We start from the raw sequence: 24,099 nt of genomic DNA, 5'->3' as shown, positions 1-24,099 counted from the left end.
GAGGCCCGGGCGCCCTCTCCGTGCACCTCCCGGCGGCGCTAGACTTCAGTAGAGTTGACTGAATTCAAGGGATTAAGAAGTACAATTTGGGGGGACGCCGCGGCGGCGACGCCCGGAACGCGGCGATGGCGGTGCCTGGAGCTCGGTGGCCGCCCAGCGCCCGTCCCCGCCGCGCAGCCCTCGCGCACCTGGTTCCGCGGGACACGCGCACCGCGCACAGGACGGAGGCCCGGGCGCCCTCTCCGTGCACCTCCCGGCGGCGCTAGACTTCAGTAGAGTTGACTGAATTGAAGGGATTAAGAAGTACAATTTGGGGGGACGCCGCGGCGGCGACGCCCGGAACGCGGCGAAGGCGGTGCCTGGAGCTCGGCGGCCACCCAGCGCCCGTCCCCGCCGCGCAGCCCTCGCGCGCCTGGTTCCCCGGGACGCGCGCACCGCGCAACGAACAGAGGCCCGGGCGCCCTCTCCGTGCACCTCCCGGCGGCGCTAGACTTCAGTAGAGTTGACTGAAATGAAGGGATTAAGAAGTACAAATTGGGAAGTTTGAAAAAGATGGCGGCGGAGGTTAAAGGCTGTTCTGTTGCCTCGCACCCAGCGAAATCGGAGGGGGTGAGGTGTGGAGGCGCGTGGGTCTGGCTGGTGGCAGGGGAAAGGGGCTTTTGTTCCAAACCTAGGGGAGAGTAGCTCTCCATCACCCTGAAATCCATCTTCTGGCGAACCGCGGGAGACCCAGATGCCTGCGGGGAGAGGCGGGACTCTTGCGGAGGTGCGCCCAGCAATCAGTGTTTGCTGCGCTGGAGTGCGGAATGAGGGGACTTAGATACGTGGAAGGCAGAAGGACCAGACTCACAGCCATCGCGGCTCGCCGCACCATGGCCTGGTGGCGCCCTGAGACCCCGCCCCGCCCTGGGACCCGCCCCGCACGTTTTGAAGACCTGCCCCGCAAGTCTTGCAGGCACACCTGCGCCCCAAGCAACGGCTTATGCATGTGGGTGGCCTGCTCTCTGGCAGCGGACCAGATGAACTGCTGTTCTAGTCGGACTGCTCCAGGGCCACTCAGACAGGAGGAAGAAACTACAGTTTTTGCTGTAATCCTTGCTGAGTGCCTAAGGCAGTAGCTGATCTACACCCCATTGGAGACCCAGAAACGAGGGCATCTAGTGGTCTGTGGGAGATGACACCAGATTTCAACCATGTGCATAAGGGACACATTCAACAGGAATATTCAGTGAGCGCCAAAGCTTTGCTGCACCAAGACCCGGCCCATAAACGTGTCTCCTGCACAGCAACTCTTCCTTAATAGACAAAGAGAGCCCCCCCAGTGACACCAACAACAATCAAGACTTAACTATACAAAGGAGGACCAAGATGGAGGCATAGGGCGGAAGCCTGATTGTTGCCTACCACAACAACTCTGAGACTACGACAAGAGAGCAGAGCAGACACCATCCAAGACCACCATAGGGCTGGCTGAGTAGATGCTCTACAACTAGAATAAAAGAGGGGTATGCGGGATGATGCTGATGCCGGTGACCCAAAGACCACACTTTAAGAACTACGGCTCAGGCGACACAAAAGAACTATGGCTCAGGCGATACAACAGCGGCCTGGAACGTGCTCGGCGCAGTTCCCCCGGCGGTCTCCGGCTGAGGGGACGGCTCCACTGGCAGCCAAGCACGGACAGACAAGCCCCTATGAGACATGGGGTGGGAGACTCCGCGCTTGCTGACCTCCGAGTCCGTCAAGAATCTCAACGCCCCGGAAGCGGCCAGGTGCGCATGCTCGGCGACCGGCCACCGATGCAGACCCAAGGGCCGACACAGCGACGCCAGACCGGCCCACCACCATGCACCGGGCGCACCGGAGCTTCGCCGAGCCGCCGCCCGACGAGTTCTGCAGCAGCCATAACGGAGCTCTGGAAGGATGGCCAGGGGAATTGCTGAGGGGGGATTGACCGGCAGGAATTCGGATCGGGAAGACGGGGCCCCGATGAGACCCGGGTGCGGGCGGGGTTGCACGCCTCTAGGCTAGGGTGTGGTCACACGCCTCTGGGTATAAGTGAGGCCTCACGTCCCTGGGTCTAGGTGAGGCCACATGCCCCTGGGTCCAGGTGAGGCCGGACTCCGGGTCCGGGTGAGGCCATGTGCCCCTGGACCCGGATGACGCTGGATCCCGTGCCCGGGCGAGGCCAAGCGCCCCTGGGTCTGGGAGAGCCCACACACCCCTGGGTCCAGGCGAGACCATGTGTCCCTGGATCCGGGTGAGACCTCGTGCACCTAGGCCTGGGTGAGGTCACGTGCCCCGGGGACTGAGAGGCCAAGCGTCCCTGGGTCCGGGTGAGACCATGTGTCCCTGGATCCGGGTGAGGCCGCGTTCACCTAGGCCCGGGTGAGCCTAAGTGGCCCTGGGTCTGGGAGAGGCCAAGCGTCCCTGGGTCCGGGTGCGACCATGTGTCCCTGGAGCCGGATGAGGCCTCGTGCACCTAGGCCCGGGTGAGGCCACGTGCCCCTGGGTCTGGGAGAGGCCAAGCGTCCCTGGGTCCGGGTGAGACCATGTGTCCCTGGATCCGGGTGAGGCCTCGTGCACCTAGGCCCGGGTGAGCCCAAGTGGCCCTGGGTCTGGAAGAGGCCAAGCGTCCCTGGGTCCAGGTGAGACCATGTGTCCCTGGATCCAGGTGAGGCCTCGTGCACCTAGGCCCGGGTGAGCCCAAGTGGCCCTGGGTCTGGGAGAGGCCAAGCGTCCCTGGGTCCGGGTGAGACCATGCGTCCCTGGATCCGGATGAGGCCTCGTGCACCTAGGCCCGGGTGAGCCCAAGTGGCCCTGGGTCTGGGAGAGGCCAAGCGTCCCTGGGTCCAGGTGAGACCATGTGTCCCAGGATCAGGGTGAGGCCTCGTGCACCTAGGCCCGGGAGAGCCCAAGTGGCCCTGGGTCTGGGAGAGGCCAAGCGTCCCTGGGTCCGGGTGAGACCATGTGTCCCTGGATCCGGGTGAGGCCTCGTGCACCTAGGCCCGGGTGAGCCCAAGTGGCCCTGGGTCTGGGAGAGGCCAAGTGTCCCTGGGTCTGGGTGAGACCATGTGTCCCTGGATCCGGGTGAGGCCTCGTGCACCTAGGCCCGGGTGAGCCCAAGTGGCCCTGGGTCTGGGAGAGGCCAAACGTCCCTGGGTCCGGGTGAGACCATGCGTCCCTGGATCCGGATGAGGCCTCGTGCACCTAGGCCCGGGTGAGCCCAAGTGGCCCTGGGTCTGGGAGAGGCCAAGCGTCCCTGGGTCCGGGTGAGACCATGTGTCCCTGGATCCGGGTGAGCCTCGTACACCTAGGCCCGGGTGAGCCCAAGTGGCCCTGGGTCTGGGAGAGGCCAAGTGTCCCTGGGTCTGGGTGAGACCATGTGTCCCTGGATCCGGGTGAGGCCTCGTGCACCTAGGCCCGGGTGAGCCCAAGTGGCCCTGGGTCTGGGAGAGGCCAAACGTCCCTGGGTCCGGGTGAGACCATGCGTCCCTGGATCCGGATGAGGCCTCGTGCACCTAGGCCCGGGTGAGCCCAAGTGGCCCTGGGTCTGGGAGAGGCCAAGCGTCCCTGAGTCCGGGTGAGACCATGTGTCCCTGGATCCGGGTGAGCCTCGTACACCTAGGCCCGGGTGAGCCCAAGTGGCCCTGGGACTGGGAGAGGCCAAACGTCCCTGGGTCCGGGTGCGACCATGTGTCCCTGGATCCGGATGAGGCCTCGTGCACCTAGGCCCGGGTGAGGCCACGTGACCCTGGGTCTGGGAGAGGCCAAGCGTCCCTGGGTCCGGGTGAGACCATGTGTCCCTGGATCCGGGTGAGGCCTCGTGCACCTAGGCCCGGGTGAGCCCAAGTGGCCCTGGGCCTGGGAGAGGCCAAGCGTCCCTGAGTCCGGGTGAGACCATGTGTCCCAGGATCCGGGTGAGGCCTCGTGCACCTAGGCCCGGGTGAGCCCAAGTGGCCCTGGGTCTGGGAGAGGCCAAGCGTCCCTGGGTCCGGGTGAGACCATGTGTCCCTGGATCCGGGTGAGGCCTTGTGCACCTAGGCACAGGTGAGCCCAAGTGGCCCTGGGTCTGGGAGAGGCCAAGCGTCCCTGGGTCCGGGTGAGACCATGTGTCCCTGGATCCGGGTGAGGCCTCGTGCACCTAGGCCCGGGTGAGGCCACGTGCCCCTGGGTCTGGGAGAGGCCAAGCGTCCCTGGGTCCGGGTGAGACCATGCGTCCCTGGATCCGGATGAGGCCTCGTGCACCTAGGCCCGGGTGAGCCCAAGTGGCCCTGGGTCTGGGAGAGGCCAAGCGTCCCTGGGCCCGGGTGAGACCATGTGTCCCTGGAGCCGGGTGAGGCCTCGTGCACCTAGGCCCGGGTGAGCCCCAATGGCCCTGGGTCTGGGAGAGGCCAAACGTTCCTGGGTCTGGGTGAGACCATGTGTCCCTGGATCCGGGTGAGGCCTCGTGCACCTAGGCCCGGGTGAGCCCAAGTGGCCCTGGGTCTGGGAGAGGCCAAGCGTCCCTGGGTCCGGGAGAGACCATGTGTCCCTGGATCCAGGTGAGGCCTTGTGCAACTAAGCCCGGGTGAGGCCACGTGCCCCTGGGTCTGGGAGAGGCCAAGCGTCCCTGGGTACGGGTGAAGCCAGATCCTGGGTCCGGGTGAGGCCATGCGCCCCTGGATCCATCCGGGTGAGGCTGGGTCCCAGGCCCGGGTGAGACCACGCGCCCCTTGGGTATGGGTGAGGCCACGTGCCCCTTAATCCGGGTGACGCCGTGCCCCTGGGTTCGGCCAAGACCAAGCCAGAGGGAGTCGGACCTCCATTACCACCATTTGTCCACCATCCAGAGCTGAGGGGTCAGGGCTGACATGTACACATAAGGAACGACTGGACATTGAAATTGGGTCTCAAAAGAACTGTTGGTACAGGGGGAAGCTCGCTACAGATTGATTCATTTGCCTGTCAGCATAACTATTATTGCTCGTCTCACATTTAGTTCTTATTAGTATATATCTAGTGACATATGATCTCGCTCATCTAGGGGAAATGATGAACAACATAGACTGAGGAACAAGAACAGAACCAGAAGCAAGGAGGCATCGATCAGACTATCGGGCCTCAGAGGGAGGATAGGGGAGGGTAGGGGGAGGGTGGGGGGAGGGGGAGAGTTCAACCAAAGGACCTGTATGCATGCATATAAGCCTATCCAACGGTTAAGTTCAACAGGGGATTGGGGCATGCGTGGGGAGAGGGGTGGGATGGGAATGGGGGGATGAGGACAAATATGTGACACCTTAATCAATAAAGAAATATAAAGTAAAAAAATATATATATATATAAAAAAAAAAATAGCTTTTGTAGGCCATAAAGGGCAAAACACTTGTCTATTTCCTCACATCTCCAGAGGTTTCACTTAGATATGTGCTTCCACCTGGAGTTCTATTGACGCGTGAGAAGATTCTCCCGATTTAGGTACCAGGTCTTTGAAGGCGCTGAGCCTCATGCCTACTGAGCGGCAGGACCTCCCAGGCTCGGGACCTGAGCGGTGCATGGGGATGGCCCAGGCCACTGTGTAGTCCTGGCCACGTGCTCATGGCTGGCACGTCTGCGCATGTCTATCTGATGGCCCCGGGCTTGCTGTGGGCCATGATAATTTGGTAACGGAAGTGAACAGAGGAAATTTGATTTCTGGAAATCCACAGAGGAGACATCCTGGTTTTCTCCGTTAAAAAGCCAGGCGATGCCCACCCCAAATCTCTGTGTCTCCCATTCTGTAACCAGCCCCCCCCCCCCCTTGTCCTGCCCTCTCTAATGTCTACACGGCACTGCCCGTGCCTTCCGCTCAAATGCCTGTGAGGAACCACCTTCGGGGCCTGCAGGTGCTGTAGTTAAACCACCCACTCTAGTGGGCGTGGTATGTGGAAAGGTGTTCCAGCTTTCTCCACCATCAGCACCCCTTAGTTTCCTCAGCCACACTGTTTTATTTCAGTTATTCTAACATTTCTGTAAAACGCCAAATAAGCAAAGCACATAACTTTATCTTTTTAAACTAGCTCTGCCTTCCACCCTTCATAGAATACCCCTCTCTCGTCCCTCTTTTCCTCTCCTTCCCCTCCACCGTTAGCTTTCTGGAGCTGAGATGAAATAGATTCTATGTATGCATATATAAACATGGCACTGTTTACATCATAGCTCAGCACATTGCAACGTTTGTATTAAAAAAAAAATACTAAAGGTGGAAAGATGTCACATTGAATGAAATAGATTCCCAAGACCGACCGAAGCTTTGTCGTTTACCCCTCTGCACCAGCCCACGCCAGGCAGAACAGGCTCCAGAGCTTCTGCGAAGGCGGTTCAGTTCCCTGGATCCTTCTCCCGCTCCGGCTGCAGGGAACGTGGACGGCTCGCAGCTCTGCATCGGCTCTGGTGAAGCTGCTTCCTCAGAAGATACTCTAGCAGCCCCAGGGGGGCCACACAGATCCGTGTTCAGCCCCCAACTCAGGGGAACCTCTGCATCTTTCTGGAACTTTCTCTGTGTCACTCCCTACTTTCAGACAACCACGCCGAACAAATTCCAGCCACCGTGGCCTTCCCTCGCTCCAGCCTTGGTCTCCTCCTTGGTGAGGTGGCCGGCCTCTGGGCTCCCCGGCTGGGCTGCCGTCGGAGAGAAACCTGGCCGGGGTGGGCTCACCTCCCTTTGCTGCCTTTGCTCAGGGATCACAGTCTTGTGCTGCTGTTGTCCAATGTCTGAAATTACGTTCGAAGTATTGTGGACAGTTTTCTGGTTGTGACAGAGGAAGGGTAATTCTGGGAAGTGCTCTCTCGTGGCCTGAAGCCAAGTTCTCCCCGTGGGTATTTCCCTGTCAGACAGAATCCTAGGAGAGGCATCTTCGTGGCTCAAGCACAGCAGGCGGGAGGCTGGGCCAGAGGCGACAGGGAAAGAGCATCTTCTTTGGGGAGGGGGCTGCCCTTCACGTTCTCCCACGGCCCCGCCCACTCAGACTCCTCTCAAAGGAGCCTCTTGCTGGTTTCTCCTAGCACCAGCTGAGTTAACCTGAGGGTGAGCAACAAGGAAGTCATATCAGAAAAACACAAACAGCTTTCAGACAAACAAGTCATCTCCCATGAGGTGGCCAAGGATACTGCCTGCGGGTGGGCCGTGGCTGGAATGACACTGCCAATATAAAACCCAGAGCCACTACTTCTCTACCCATTCTAACAAATGTCAAACCAGCAGTCTTTATCAAAACAGTTCAACAACGACGTTTGCTGTTTTACTAAAATGATTATCATAACGAGCAAGATTTGATGAAGTACCAAGCCGAGTACTTACTTCTCTGCGTGTGTTACAATACTCATTCAAGCTCTATCCTTTCACAAAAGCTGCATTAGAAGATTCCTTGCTTCTTTTCAGATCCTGTATGTATGGTCCTGGGGTATCAGAGCAGTGTGGCATCCAAATCTTCTGCTGCTTTGCAAGTTGAACATTTGTGTCGATTATTAAGTTACTGTCTCTCGGCCCCAAGCACGTCCTTATACACAGCTTGTGATGCTTTGTGATACTCTGCAAATGGCACTTCTGCTTTGGGCTCCCTGATGGGCCCAGCACTGGAGGGAGACCATGAGGCTGAGCCCCGGGAAGGGCTTGATCTTAACCATCTGCTCCTCTAGGCTGCTGCAGGGACCACGCTTGTCCCTCTGTGAGCTTTTCCTGTTGGCTTGAGGTTTCTGTAAGCATCACCCCAGCAAGACGCCTTCCTGGAGCATCTGAGGTGCCTTCCTGGAGCATCAGCTGGATCTAGTCTACAGTTTTCTCAACACTATGGGACCAGCCTCATCATGTCCGCTCAGAGACACTGGCACCACCAGCCAGCACCTCCCACCCCCGAGCTCTGCAAGGCCCCTCATCTACATTTCTCCCTTCGTTTTCTTGGTTCTTTCAACTATAGGGAAATGTAGTTGCTTCTCTCTCTCTCTCTCTCTCTCTCTCTCTCTCTCTCTCTATCTCTCTCTCTCTCAATGTTTTTTATAAATTTTCAGAGAGAGAGAGGGAGATATAGAAACATTGATGAAAGAAAAACATCAATCGGCTGCCTCCTGCACTTCCCTGCTGGGGATAGAGCCTACAACCTGGGCATGTGCCCTGACTAGGAATTGAACTAGTGACCGCTTGGTGCATGGGTTGATGTGATACTCAACCACTGAGCCACACTGGCTGGACTGTAGTTGCTTCTTATAGTTGCTACTACCATGATCTTGTAGTTATCCCTTTGCCCTTTCAGTTATCTAGTTAACAGTTTTTTTATATTAAACTAGAGGCCCGGTGCACGAAATTCATGCACTGCTGGGGGGGGGTGTCCCTCAGCCCAGCCCACACCTTCTAGCAGTCCGGGACCCCTTGAGGGATGTCCACCTGCCAGCTTAGGCCCACTCCTAGGGATTAGGCCTAAATTGGCAGTTGGACATTCCTCTTGCAGTCCGGGACCCCTTGTTCCTTACTGCTTTCCTGCTCGCTGCTCCTTACCACTCAGATCACTGCTCCTTAGGGCTGCTCCTTAGAGGCTTCCACCACTGCCACTGTGCTCACCAGCCATGTGCCCAGCTTCTAGCTGAGCTGTGCTCCCCCTGTGGGAGCACACTGACCACCAGGGGGCAGCTCCTGTGTTAAGCATCTGCCCCCTATTGGTCAGTACACATCATAGCGATCAGTCGTTCTGGTCGTTCTGCCATAACGGTTGCTTAGGCTTTTATTATATAGACTAGAGACCCGTTACACAAAGATTTGTGCAATAGGCCTTCCTTCCCCTGTCTGCCAGCACTAGTTTTCCTCTGGCACCCAGGACCCAGGCCTTCGCTCTAGCCGCTGCCTTCCATCTTCGCTCCAGCCAGAGCCTTCAGTCTTCACTCTGGCTGGAGCGCCGCTCCTGTAGTTCCCTCTGCCCCTCACCCTCCCCCTCATAGCAGGCGTCCCGCTCCACCCAGCCGCTCCACGCCTGCATGCGTGCTGCCCAGAGGCCCTGAGTGGCTGGGGGGTGGGGCCACTACCACCTTTGTTGGGTTAATTTGCATACTCACTCCTGATTGGCTGGTGGGTATCACAAAGTGACAGTCAATTTGCATATTTCTCTTTTATTAGTGTAGATATTCTCCCAAATAAGTATTATAGTTCTGCCTTCTGGCTGAACCTTGACTATTATACCATCAAAGCTTGTCAAGTTGTAGAGCCAGTGTGGCTCAGTGGTTAAGCGTCAACCTGTGAACCAGGAAGGTCACACACCGTTCAACTCCCAGTCAGGGCACATGCCTGGTTTTCGGGCTTGGTCCCCAGTAGGGGGCATGCATAAGGCAGCCCAGCAATGATTCTCTCTTATCATTGATGTTTCTATCTCTCTCACCCTCTCCCTTCCTCTCTGAAATCAATTTTTTTTAAGTCTTTAAACATTTAAAAAGCTTGTCAAGTCATTGCTAGGGACTCTCTTGTTCAAACATACCACCAAAGGTAACCATTTCTTCTATACCAAGTTATATTTTTAAACATTTAGACAAATAAGCAAAAAAATCAAGGTTTTAAAAAACATCAATAAGTAAAATTGGCTCTCCCCTCCTTTAGAGTCAAAGATAAGAAATAAAAATGTAGTAAGTACTTACATCAGAGTCATTAAGACAATTCTGTAGGTTAATTTTTCCATTTTATAGATAAGGAAAGTGACCCTCAGAAAGGATAGTAAGTAACCCAAAGTGGCACAACCAATAAGTGGCTGAGTTGAGACTTAAAATCAAATCTAAACCTAAAGCTGTACCATGTTGCCCCCACAAGCTGGATGGCATGAATCCATTCCTTTTCACAGTAAAGAGAATGAATTCATTCAAACTGAATACATGTGGTACAGTTCTAGAACATGGGAAAGTGGGTATTAAAAGTTAAGAAAGCAGCATTCTTTGCCTCCAGGAAGCTCTCAATCTAGTGGAAAAGACAAGATCATGACAATGTGGTATTAATTAGTGCAAACCAGAGGAGTGGAAAAAATTGCAATGGAATAATGAATAACTTTTCTGTGGTTGGTGTTATGGACAATGACCCTAAACAAACATCATTACCATTAGGTCGTCTTTAGCAGTCAGTAATTGACTCTGCTATGGAATATCAAAAATGTGGGCCTGGCCGGTGTGGCTCAGTGGTTGAGCATTGACCCACACACCAGAAGGTAACAGTTCAATTCCTGGTCAGGGCACAGGCCCAGGTTGTGGACTCAATCCCCAGTAGGGAGCATGCAGGAGGCAGCCAATCAATGATTCTCTTTCATCATTGATGTTTCTATCTCTCCCACTCCCTTCCTCTCTGAAATAAAAAATACATATACTTTTAAAAAAGAATGTGGGTCAAAAAGGAAGGAAGGAAGAAAAGGAAGGAAGGAAGGAAGGAAGGAAGGAAGGAAGGAAGGAAGGAAGGAAGGAAGGGAAGGAGGGAGGGAGGAAGGGAGGGAGGGAGGGAGGGAGAAAGGGAGGGAGGGAGGGAGGGAGAAAGGAAAAGGAACTATGCTTATTGAACATCTTATATTTGCTAAGTGCTTCCCTTATTCTGCCTTACAAATCCTCACAGCATTCTATGAGGAGTAAATTATTATTAGTCCCATGTTACAGATGTAAAAACTGAAGCTCAGAGGAGTTAACTAACTTGCCTGGGGTCATGTAGCTACTAAGGGATAGAGTTTGGATTTAAGCTCATGTATGGGCTAAAGCCATGGCCACAGGTGTGGAGATAAGGGGTCAAACTTGAGAGATTTAGGAAGTGGTTACTTCCCTATGATGTTTCTGACTCTCCATAAGGTGCAATGAGAGAGGGAAAGTTTATAAAGATACCACCTTGTGCATCATACTGCTGATGCTTCTACATCATGTTTGTTACCATGAAAGAAGATAGGAACTCCTTAGGGTATGAAAATTAGACTCATGCCCTCACTGACATTTATGTTACCATGTTAGGAGTGGGGAGCGCTATCCTGCTCATCAATGCTTTCTAGCAAATCAAAAAATATTTATCAACCTATGGGTCTGTCCACTCTTACTCATAGCCTATCATGAACACACCCCTAATCCAAATACAGTCATGTGCCACATAGCCAGGTTTAGGTCAACAATTGACTGCATATTCGATGGTGGCCCCATCCTATATAATAAAAGGCTAATATGCAAATCAACTCAACAGTGGAACAACCGGTCACTATGATGCGCATTGACCACCAGGGGGCAGGCGCTCAATGCAGGAGCTGCTCCCTGGTGGTCAGTGTACTCCTACAGGGGGAGCGCTGCTCATCCAGAAGCTGGGTTCATGGCTGGCAAACACAGTGATGGTGGCAAGAGCCTCTCCCACCTCCGGAGCAATGCTAAGGACCCTTTGGGGGATGTCTGATTTAGGCGGGGAGTGGGCCTAAGCTGTCAGACATCCCCTGAGGGGTCCCAGACTGTGAGAGGGCGCGGGCCGGGCTGAGGGACACACCACCCCCCAGTGCACAAAGGTTGTGCACCATGCCTCTAGTAAGATTATAATGGGACTCAAAAATTCCTATCACCTATTGATGTCATAGGTGTCATAACATCATAGTGCAACACATTAATCATGTTTTGTGGTGATACTGATGTAAATAAACCTACTGTGCTGCCAGTCATATAAAAGTATAGCACATACAATTATCTAAAGTACATAATACTTGATAATGTTAATAAATGACTTAATTACTGGTTTATGCACTCATTACACTATACTATGATTGTTATTTCGAAGTGCATGTTTTCTACTTATAAAAAAAGTTTGCTGTAAACAGTATGCCCATTATACCAGCAACAGCCTCATACATCTCATGTTTACCTCATCTCTTTGATTGCATAATTTTCTCTTGCACTTGATTTAATCTCATGTTGCTTTGTCCATCATGGCCCCTATCCATATGAAATTCACTGCCAACATTTCCTGTAAGAGGCCACCTTGAGTGATTGACCTGGAAACAACTTAAAATGATTAAGGGCTTATGAAGGTGGAAAATCAGTGATGGTTATTGCTCACCAGTCAGACATGCCCCATTGCACCATTGCTGCGATCTTGAAGAACAAGAACAAAGCAACGGAAGCTGTTAAAGGATCGGCTTCATTGAAAAGCCAGACTAACGAAAATTTGAGAAGGGCGTATATCAGACGTGGAGAAACTTCTAATGACCTGGATTGAAGACCAGACACTGAAGTGTGTCCCTCTCAGCACCATGATGATCACAACCAAAGCAAAAACATTGTTTGCGATGTTGAAAGAAAAGGCTGGGCCAGACCACAGTGTTGAATTCACGGCTGGCTCTGGGTGGTTTAAATAATTCAGGAATCGTTATTTATTGCATAATGTAAAAATACGAGTGCTGATGTGAAGGCAGCTGAAGAATTTTGGGAAACTCTAGATAAGCTGGTCGTGGAGGAAAATTACACGCCAGAGCAAATATTCACGATGGATATAGTCTCCTTATTCTGGGAACAGATGCAGGAAAGGACTTGCACTCATGAGGAGGCCAAGCCAGGTTTCAAGGCTTTTAAGGACAGGATAACAGTCTTGATTGGGGGCAATGTTGCAGGCTACAAATGGAAACCCTTTGTGATCTGGCGGGGAGAACCCCAGGGCCTTGAAGCATGTCAACAAGCACATACTCTACCCGTGTTCTATAGGAGCAATGGGAAGCCTTGATGACCCAGCTCCTCTTCCTGAATTGCTTTGCCAGAAAAATGGGGAAGTGCTGTTTGGAGAATAACATACCTTTCAGGATTTTGCTTATTGTTGATAATGCTCCCGAACATCCTCCTTTTATTTGTATTCTTTATCCCAGTAGGAAAGTGGTGTTCTCCCTCCAAACACCACCTCTCTGATTTAACCAATGGATCAGGGAGTGATGGCAGCTTTTAAGGCCTACTATCTGAGGAAGATCTTTGCTCAGCTATTGGTGCAAATGAAGAATACACTGATGCAATTCTGAAAGGATTACAGCATCTACGATTCCATCAAGAGCCTTTCTTCAGCGTGGGGTGATATCACCAAGGAAAGTATGAATGGCATCGGATGAAGACACTCAAGAGGTTTATCCATGACTTCAAAGGATTTTCCAATAATGAGGAGGTTGAAAAAAATCAACAAGGCTGTGGTAGAGATGGCAACCAACTTTAAGCTGGGTGTGGAGGAGGACGACCTTGAGGAAGCCCTAGAGGTGGTTCCTGAGGACTTGACTAATGCGGAGTTGGAACTGGAACCCATAGCAAGAGAAAAGGAAACTGCAAGAGAAGAATAAAAAGAGCCCCCAAGAAAATTCAAGGTGAAGGGTTTAGCAGAAGCTTTTACAAGCTTCTTGAAAAGTTAGAACACATGGACCCCAACACAGAAAGGTTTCCACTACAGAGAAATGTTCATGGTGCATTATCTTACAAGCAAATCAGTGATGAAAAAAAGAAGCAAACCAAGGAAACCACCAGGGACCTATTTCTGAAAAGCATGACACCTCAAGAAGAGCCTCAGGCAGCTCCTCAGGAGGTATCCCAGGAAAAGGCACTGTTATCACAGGAGATGACAGCTCCATGCGTGTTACTGCCCCGAAGACCTTCCAGTGGGACAGGACGTGGCGATGGAAGACAGTGATATTGACGATCCTATCCCTGTGGAGGCTAATGTGTTTGTTTATATCTTAGTTTATAACAACAACAACAACAACAACAAATTTTAAGTAAAAAAATTTTTAAAGAGAAAAGCTTGTAGAATCAGGAAATAAAGAAAATATTATTGTCCAGATGTACAAGGTGTTTGTGTTTTACACTAGTGTTATTATAAGAGAGTTGAAAAGTTAAAAAATAAAAAAGTTTATAAGTAAAAAAGTTACAGGTTGCTAAGGTTAATTTATTATTAAAGAAAGAAGAATATTTCTGTACGTTTAGTGTCGCCTGAGTGTACAGCGTTTATAAAGCCTGCAGGGGTGCAGAGTAGCATCCTAGGCTTTCACATTCACTCGCCACTCGCTGACTCACCCAGGGCCAGTCCTGCAAACTCCATTCATGGGAAGTGCCCTATGCAGGTGTACCATTTTTTTATCTTTTATACCATATTTTTACTAAACATTTTTCTGTGTTTAGATATGTTTTGATACACCAATACTTACCATTGTGTTGCAATTGCCTACAGCATTCAGTACAGTAACATGCTCTACAAGCTGGCAGCCTAGGAGCAATAGGCCGGGCATATAGCCTAGGTGTGTAGTAGGCTATCCCATCTAGGTTTGTGCAAGTGCACGCTATATTGTTTGGACAACAACGAAATTGCCTAATGACGCTTTTCTCAGAATGTACTGGTATCATCGTCATTAAGCGACATGTGACTGTACTGCTGCAACACCTGTCTTCACTCTTCTTGTCAGGCTATCTTTTGGTCTACAGCAGTGGTTCTCAACCTTTCTAATGCCACGACCCTTTAATACAGTTCCTCATGTTGTGGTGACCCCCAACCATAAAATTATTTTCGTTGCTACTTCATAACTGTAATTTTGCTACTGTTATGAATCGACCCACAGGTTGAGACCCGCGCTGTAGAGCCTAAGACCATTGGAAAACACAGATATTTACATTACGATTCATAACAGTAGCAAAATTATAGTTATGAAGTAGCAACGAAAATAATTTTATGGTTGGGGGGTCACCACAACATGAGGAACTGTATTAAAGGGTCGCGGCATTGCCGAAACTGGTTTGGCTCAGTGGATAGAGCATCGGTCTGCGGACTGAGGGGTGCCAGGTTCGATTCCGGTCAAGGGCATGTACATTGGTTGCGGGCACATCCCCAGTGGGGGGTGTGCAGGGGGCAGCTGGTCGATGTTTCTCTCTCATCTATGTTTCTAGCTCTCTATCCCTCTCTCTTCCTCTCTGTAAAAAATAAATAAAATATATTAAAAAAATAAAAAATAAAGGGTCGCGGCATTAAAAAGGTTGAGAACCACTGGTCTACAGAGTCCAACTTAGATGAGCATCCGGACGCCCCCTCTTTTGAGGTCTGCTTCTTTTCTTCCTTCCTTACCCCTTTGCCCAATCCCCAGGGTCCCAGCTCCGGGACCAAGGTGCTATCCTGGATGGTCAGTCCTTCTGCAAGGAACGCACATACAACACCAACAAACCTGTTATTTCTCCTGAATGCCTCTCAGCACAATGGTGTGATGCTAAATGATCCCCGCCTCTCCAGAAGGGAGAATAAGGAGGAATGAAGGGGGTGGAGGTACCGAAAACCCCATCCTGCCATGGAAACATTTTTCCAAATGACGATCTGCTTTTAAGTTTCTCAATTTGTGCAATGACAGGAAGTAACACATTTAAATGTTTATTCATCCCTTTCCTTACCAGGCGCAGTGCTGGGTGCTGGAGACACAAGTTACAAAAGATAGTCTGTTCAAGCCGCAAATGATTGCAAAGAAGAGACCCACTCAAACAGGCTCACTTACAGGATTTTGTGCAAGCCACTCACTACCTGGGCTAATCAGCGGTAGCCCAACTAGAGGAGCCAACGAGAGACCACAGCCACATGGCAGAGATGCCTGCTTCTGTGTTAGGAGTTGTGGGTGGAATATTCATCTTAGGAGCAATGGGAAGTAGGCAATATTAGCATCTCTGGACATAGCCCCTGCCCTCAAGGTGCTCTCAATTTAAAAGAAAGATGGACAATGAAAGCGGCAATAACTAAGTTTGCTAACTGCAACGGCCAAGTTAATTATCAGTGTTACAAAAGCACAGAAGAGGCCCATGTAACTCAGAAGGAGGGGTGCAAGAAAGTTCCTAAGAGTGCAGGCCCCTGAAGTGAATCTTGAGGGTGAGCTCAAATAGCTACATCAGAAGTGCAAAACTAAAAATGTGGAGCATATCAAGTGTGAATGAGGCTATGGGAGACAGGAACTTTTGTGCACCAGTGGCCTGAGTACTGCTATGGCTATTCTGATTAATATTCTGACAGTATTTAGTAAAATTAAATATGATTAAGCCTATGACCAAGCAATCCCACTCTTAGGAATGCATGTCAGAGAAATGTATGTCAAGGAACCAGATAAATAAAATGTGGTGGGTGCATACTTTAGAATATTGTGTAAAGGAAACAATGAAATATGTGTGTATGTATATATATTATATATATTACATATATGTACATGGAATATATATGTGATATATATATATATGGCAAAATAATATTAAATAAGAAAAGATACAAAATGAAAATTAGGGTACTACTTCTGCTTGCAGCCATGATGGTCAGTCATGGGTAAATATAATCAATGTTTTCCTTGGAATTTGAATCTCTTTGAAAGATGATGAACTTGGATGGGGGTTTTGTAAAAGGTAAAGGAAGCCAAATATGTGGTGATGGAGATGATTTGACTTTGGATGGGAAGCACACAATGCAATATACAAATCATGTACCAGAGAAATCTACACTTGAAACCTATATATTCTTATTAATCAATGTCACCCCCAATAAATTTCATTAGAAAAAGATAATAAACTGTTCAAAAATAATAATAATGACTTGTGTGTGGATATAAAGTGATAAAATCATTTTGGAAAACAATATGGCAGTTTCTTAAAAAGTTAAATATATACCTACTATCCCACACAGACATTTAAATCCTAGGTATTTACCTAAGAGAAATAAAAGCCCATGTTTGCATAAAGACTTGTATACAAGTGCTCACAGCGGCTTTATTTGTATTACACAAACTTTGGAACAACCTAAATGCCAGCTTCATTTACCAACAGGTGAATGGATAGACAAACTGTGGCATACCCATACAATGAACATAATTGTGGATGAACAAAGCCAAACATTGTAAATTTAAAAAGGCAAATAATATTGATAGGTCTGAAGGAAAATTGATCAAAAAGAAAAAGAGAAGACCAAAGTTTCAGGAATGCAAATGAGGACAAAGTGGAGAGGTAGCAGAGAATAAAAAGAAAATAAGAGAATATTATAAACAACTTTATGCCCATGTATTTTTTAAAACATAGATAAAATTTAGATAAAAATTGAAATGAGACTAGAGGGCCCCTAGGGTCCCATCCTCTGGAAGGGCAGTTGCTGAGGAATCTGTAGTGTGGACAGCTTCAAAATGCACTTCATGGCCCATTTTTCTGTAACTTTACTGGATAACAGGCCAAGAAGCTTAAGGGAACTTGAAGGTCAGGAGAGAACAGTAGACATCAAGTAAATGGAGGAAAAAAACTTTAAGTAGTATTACCCTCCTCTTCAGTAAGACCTCTGTTGGCTCTCTGGTGACATCTGCAGGCTAACGAGAGAATGAATGGGAACGGAAAGAACTAAATGTCTAGGGGCCAAAATCAACTAGATTTCTGAAGCCTGTTATAAGTGCATAAAATCAGCTGGAGATTCTATTCAAATGCTGATTCCCATTCAGTAGGCCTGGGTAGGACCCAAGATTCTGCAGGTGTGTCCCAGGTGATGCTGCAAGTCTGCTTGGTCACAACCACTTGCTGAGGAGCAAGGCTGTAAGGGACTTTCAGAGTAGGAAATGTCAGAGGTGGGAAGGATATTAGAAGTCATAGGTGAGAAAGCTGAGAGCATAGAGAGAAAGCAGGAAACACCCCAAATGTAGATAATGTTTCATTTCTCTAAACCTGGCTTTCTTGTCTGTAATAGCAAACTATGTGATCTCAGAAAGGCTTTCCACCTCTAATATATTTTTTAAGATTTTTAATTGATTTTAATAGAGAGGAAGGGAGAGGGAGAGAGAGAAACATCAATTGCATGCCCCTGACTGGGGACAGAGCCTGCAACCCAGGCATGTGCCCTGACAGGGAATCGAACTGGCAACCCTTTGGTACAGAGGACAATACCCAACCAACTGAGCCACACAGGTCAGGGCATCCACCTCTAATATTTAATGATGATGTCAGTTGCCCAAGGCCCCACTGCTCAGATGGAACAGCACGGGTCCAGCTTAGTCTCCTCTGATGAACTCAAGAGATCAGGTTGGATGGCAGAGGCCACCAAAGATTAATCAGATCACCAAACACCCTGGCCATGGAAATGGCTGTTTTGTACAATGGATAATTTTTTTTTTTCCTGTTTCTCTTTAACATGCTGCTGGCTGAGGAGGTAACCAGTTCTAAATGAGGTAGAAGATGCTCCTGGTTTCCAAATGAAATTGATATTTCCCGAGGGTAGGAGCCCAGTCCAGATTGCTGAAGAGGAGCCAAGGTGAAAAATCACCATAGGTTCTTCCTACTGCCATCTCTGGCTGCAATAACAACAACAACAAAAAAAAGGTTCTTCCACTGCCCTAGCTGGTTTGGCTCAGTGGAGAGAGCATTGGCCCATGGACTAAAAGGTCCCGGGTTCAATTCCAGGCAAGGGCATGTTCCTATCCCCAGTAGGGGGCATGCAGGAGGCAGCCGATTGATGATTCTCTCTCATCATTGATGTTCCCCCACACACACCTCTCTCTCCCTTCCTGTCTGAAATCAATAAAAATATATATTTTTTAAAAAGACCAACTCCCGAAGCAGTGGCTCTAGCACATCACTCACCAGGTTACAGCAGGGTTGCCTCAGGCCTGACCCTTACCTTTCCCAGAGTATCCACTGCCTCGTGTTTTCTGGAAACCTCCCCTCCCCCATGCCACAATTGCTCTCTGTCGCAAGGCAGTGAGGGGGACAAGGAGGACTACCGAGTTTAATTCAAGGACATTTAGAGGCAAGTCCAGCTAGCGCTCAGCTACAGTAGGTATAATTGGCCCAAGATTTGGAATGAGTAACCTTGAAAAAGCAGCTGACGTGGTACTGTATAATCCAGGGCTTTGGAATGAATTCCACCCCTAAACTACAATTAATTGGCAGAATATGGAAATAAGCACCGACTCATGGAATTCGTTAACATTACCATTTAAAGCAATGGTTAAGCTATACGAATTTAGAAACGCAGAAATTGACACACATATGATCTGGCATGGGGGAGTGGAAAGTTCCCTGAACTGGAAACAGAAGATAAGGGCTTGATCCCCCGTCAGCCGCTTACTAAATGTGTGTCCTTGGGCAAGCTATGCAGCCTCTCTGGGACTCAAATTCCTACACTCGTTAGATGAAGGGGCTGCATTGAATGATTTCTCAGTTCCCTTCCAGTTCCAAAATTTAAGACCTTTTTTTTTTTTTTTTTACATGATAAATATTTTTATTTTTCAAAATTGAATTGTACATTTTTCATATAAAAGATGAGCTTCTAACCTGTTATTTAAAAAAAAAAGTGCTAATGCCAGCTTAGGAGAAAATTCGCAATGCCTGCTGAAGAAAAATGCAGCTAGTGAACCAGCTCTTGTACCTTAATGTCACACACGGAAGTGTCTGCTCTGCTAGGGAACTGGGCACACAGGTAGGTGCTTGTCTCCATCAGATCCTGCGTTGCTTCTTCAGCAAGTGCCACTGTGCTTGGCACACAGCAGGATCTCACGAATGGTGAGCAAGTGAATGAAAAAAAAAGTCAAGTCCTAATTTAGAAATTCTAAAATTCTGACAAGGCTTAAGAACATAATTTTCTTGATCCTATTCCAGTTACTATCCTATCTGTCTCCTCTTCAAAGCCAACTCTCAAGAGATGACCTACTGACTCCATTTCCTCACTTCCCACTCCTTCCTGCCATCTACCCCTTTAGGGACCCTGAAATCATCCCAAGCTTATCATGGCTTCTGCATTACTGTGATAATGGGAAATATGAATATTTGATCTTAGTCCCTGGTTCCTGGGACAGAGTTCCTAAAAGCCTTGTAATTTTCTGAGTGATAAGGGTGAGAGAGGGCATCTCTTGGAACTCATAATAAGTCCCATTCAACCATACCTGAGCTTATGCTAGTGGGGTGTCTCTGGAGAACTGGAGCTGGTTACCAGAGGAACCAACCATTTGAGGATTGGAACTTTCAGCCTCACTCTGATCTCTGGGGAAGGGAGAGGAGGTGGAGATTTAGTTAACCACCAATGGCTAGTAATTTAATTAATCACGGCTACATAATGAAACCTCCGAAAAAGTCCTAAACAGAGGATTGGGAGAGCTTCTGGGGTGGGGAGCATGTGGGGGTGCTGAGAGGGGGCTGAGCATGTGGGAGTGCTGGGAGGGTAGTGCACCCATGGAGAACATGGAAGCTCCTTGCTTCTTCACCACACCTTGCCCTATGCATCTCTTTCATTTGACTGTTCCTGAGTTATAGTCCTCATAATAAACTGGAAATAGAAAGTAAAATGTTTCCTTGAGTTCTGTGAGTCATTCTAGCAAATTACCAAATTGAAGGAGGGAGTCATGGGCAACCCTAACTTACAGCTGGTCAGTCAGAAATACGGGGGGCCCAGACTTGTGACTTGCACCTGAAATGGTGGCAGTTTTGGGGGACTGAGCCCTTAACCTGTAGGGTCGGTACTTACTCCAGGTAGTTAGTGTCAAAACTGAATTAAATTGTTGGGATAACCAGAGAACTGGAGAAATGCTTGGTGTGAAAAACCCACGTATTTGGTGTCAGAAGTGCTGTGAGTGAAGAAACAGATTTCCTTTAGTGGGTAAACCAAACAGGCCTTGTGTGGTTTGTATTGCTATGGTCTGAATATTTTTGCTACCCACGCTCCCCAATTCACATGCTGCATCCTAATGCCCACTGTGAGATGTTAGGAGGTGGGGGGGCTTTGGAAACAGATTAGGGTATGAGGGTGGAGCCCTGGTGAATGGGTTAGTGTCTTTATAAAAGAGATCCCTCAGAGTTCCACCTGAGGAAACAGTGAGAAGTCTACAGCCTGGAAGAGGGCCCTCGCCGACCAGGCTGGCACCCCGATCCTGGACTTCCAACCTCCAGAACTGTGGGAAATGATTGCTTGTTGTTTGTAAGCCGTGCACCTGTGGTATTTTGTTATACTAGCCTGAAGGGACTGAGATGGTTGGTAAATGACAAAATTAGAATAAAAGAATTGTGGCTTCTAATCTAGTACCCTATCTTAGTCTAGTCTGCTTAGGCTGCTACAACAGAATACCATACACTGAATGGCTTAACCAATAAACATTTATTTCTCACAGTCTGGAGCGTGGGAAGTTCAAGATTAAAGAGCCAGCAGATTTGGTGTCTGGTGAGGGCCCATTTCCTGGCTTGGAGACAGCCACCTTCTTGCTGTGTGCTCACATTGTCTTTTCTAGGTATGTGCTGAGAGAAAGTGAGAGAGGAAGAGAGAGAGAGAGAGAAAGAGAGAGAGAGAGAGAGACAGAGAGAGAGAGAGAGAGATTATTCCCTCTTCCTCTTCTTATAAGAGCACTAATCTCATCATGAGGGTCCTATTCTCATGACCTGACCTAAACTTAAACACTCCCAAAGGCCCCACTTCCAAATACCATCACACTAGAAGGAAGGGCTTCAACATTTGAGTTGGGGGTGGGGGCACAAACATTCAGCCCATAGCATACTTCTATTCATTGCATCAAACTACCAATGTGTATAAGAAATGGTTACTGTAGAAGTCAGACTCATGACTACTGTAACAACACATACAAAAAGAGTATTTCAGAATTGACTTCATTCTAGCAGAAATGACCCAGTTTCATTAACCATCACTCCCCACTTCATGCTAGAAAACAATAACATCTGCCCTAGCCAGTTTGGCTCAGTGGATAGAGAGTCAGCCTGTAGACTGAAGGGTCCTGGGTTTTATTCCAGTCAAGGGCACATACCAGGGTTGCAGGCTTGACTCCCAGTAGAGGACATGTAGAAGGCAGCCAATCAACGGTTCTCTCTCATCATTGATGTTTCTATCTCTCTCTCCCTCTCCTTTCCTCTCTGAAATTAATAAAAAAAAATATGTGTTTTTTTTAAATAGAAAAGAACAGCATCGTATCTTAAAGCAGGAATGCTACTCTGAACTGCCTTCAGAGTAGTTCATATCACTACTCTGAACTATTTAACTCTTCCTTTACAGAAAGCAGAGAGAGTCAGTCTCTGTTGCAAAATTCTAGGGGGTGCCATCCCCATCATAATCTATGGAGAGATTCTAGAGTTCTGCAGTGCACAGCCAGCTTAGCTGTACTAACTCAGAAAATAGCAGAGGCCTGATCTATTTTCTGTCTCCATAAATTTGCCTATTCTGGATATCTATAATATATATATAAAAGCCTAAGCGACCGTTACACCCATCAACTGTTCAACTGGTCAACCAGTCACTATGCCGCGCACTGACTACCAGGGGTCAGACGCTCAATGCAGAAGCTGCCCCCTGGTGGTCAGTGCACTCCCACAGTGGGAGCAACGCTCAGCTGACCAAGCCAGATGCCAGGCTCATGGCTGGTGAGTACAGCTGCTACAGTAGCGCAAGCCTCTCCCGCAGACACTCCCCCTGTGTGCCCCTCCCCATCCGGACTAGGACCAGGATCAGGACCAGCATCAGGACTGACTGGGTGCGAGCCCACGGCCACTTCTTGGTCATGGGTGTGCCAGTATTGCCCTATGACGGGCATGTGGAGGCCATAGTGGAACAGTAGCAAGCCTACCAAGTGGCGACAGCAGGCGCAGTGGGACCAGGATGAGCAGGAGCAGCAGGCAGGAGCAGCAGGCAGTGTTAGGACTGCCAGTTTTGGCCCAATCCCCACAGGCCACACTGAGGGACCCCACCGGTGCACGAATCTGTGCACCAGACCTCTAGTATTATATAAATGGAATAGTACGACATGTGGTCTCTTGTGACTGACTTCTTTCACTTAGCCTAAGTTTTCAAGGTTTATCCATGCTGTAGTGCAGGGGTCCTCAAACTTTTTAAACAGGGGGCCAGTTCACTGTCCCTCAGACCGTTGGAGGGCCGGACTATAGTTTTAAAAAAACTACGAACAAATTCCTATGAAGTAAAAAACTTTTTTGAAGTAAAAAAACAAAACGGCAAAAACACCTGCATGTGGCCCGCCGGCCGTAGTTTGAGGACGCCTGCTGTGGCATGTAAGAAGACAGCACTTCACTTAAAAAATATATATGTATGTACTGGGGATTGAGCGTGTAAACCAGGCATATGCCCTGGCCAGGAATCAAATCATGACCTCCTGGTTCATAGGTCGATGCTTAACCACTGAGCCATGCCAGCTGGGCATGCACTTCACTTTTTAAAGATTGGTGAATAATATTCCACTATATGGATATACCACACTTGGTTATCCATTCATCATTTGATGGATGTTTGGGTAATTTCTGCCTCCTGGCTGTTATGAATAATGGTGCTGTGAATATTTATGCACAAGTTTTCATACGGACATATGTTTTCATTTCTCTTGGGTATATGTACATGAGTGGAATAGCTGGGTCAGATGCTAAATCTGTGATTAAGCTTTTGAGGAACTGCCAAACTGTTTCCCCAGGCAGCTGTACCATTTTATATTTATACCAGCAACGCATGAGGGTTCCGATTTCTCCACATCCTTGCCAACACGTGTCTGGGGCTGATGAAAACTTCTGGTTGCCTGCCCCTCCCAGGAAGATACCCTGTCCCTTATGTGAGAGCTGGGAGGAGAAGAAGGCCTGTATTCCTGGCTTCACCTGCCTGGGATGGAGCTTCTGTCATTTTGAGCAGGAAGTGAGGAGGGAGGGAATGACTCATGGTTCAAATGCTACAGACTCTCACTGTTCTTACTACAGTTTACTAGGTTTCCTTGCATAAATATTTCTTTATTTGCTATATGGCCTAAGGACAATTTCCAGAGATTTTAAAAATAATTTTCATGAGGTATGCTTGTTTTGCTGGAGACTGCTGAGCTCCGGATGCTGTCATTTCATTTCAAAAGTGGAAATCTAAATGTTTGTGTTTAAAGTTGCTCAGATTGTGGTCATTTGTTGGACAGCACAGAAAACTATTACGCAGAGAAGCAGAGCTCCATAAGATTTACTTTGAGAAACACTAATGTTGGCTAATCAAGCACTGGAATAAATTAAGAATTAGATTAAGTAGAAAGTGATAATATTTAATGATTAATGGAAAGCATATTGACTGTACCTATTTAAACAGTGAGATATTTTTATGCATGATTTTAAAAGGAAGAGCATATTTTTCTCATT

General features: G+C 48.8%; 1 protein-coding gene across 1 annotated transcript in view; it reads left to right on the top strand.

The window, feature by feature from the left end:
- The window catches only part of SCARA5 (scavenger receptor class A member 5), a 119,078-nt gene extending 102,903 nt beyond the window's left edge, over nucleotides 1-16,175 (top strand). The window contains exon 9 of the mRNA XM_054717604.1: nucleotides 15,388-16,175. Coding sequence (XP_054573579.1) covers nucleotides 15,388-15,428 — 41 coding nt within the window. The 3' untranslated portion in view covers nucleotides 15,429-16,175. The remainder of the gene's footprint in view (nucleotides 1-15,387) is intronic.
- Nucleotides 16,176-24,099: the final 7,924 nt, after the last annotated feature.

The sequence above is a fragment of the Eptesicus fuscus genome, chromosome 6 (genome assembly GCF_027574615.1).
Source record: "Eptesicus fuscus isolate TK198812 chromosome 6, DD_ASM_mEF_20220401, whole genome shotgun sequence".
In the NCBI taxonomy this organism is placed as follows: Eukaryota; Metazoa; Chordata; class Mammalia; order Chiroptera; family Vespertilionidae; genus Eptesicus; species Eptesicus fuscus.
Note: the sequence above shows the minus strand (reverse complement) of the source record. Positions and strands in the feature narration are given on the sequence as shown.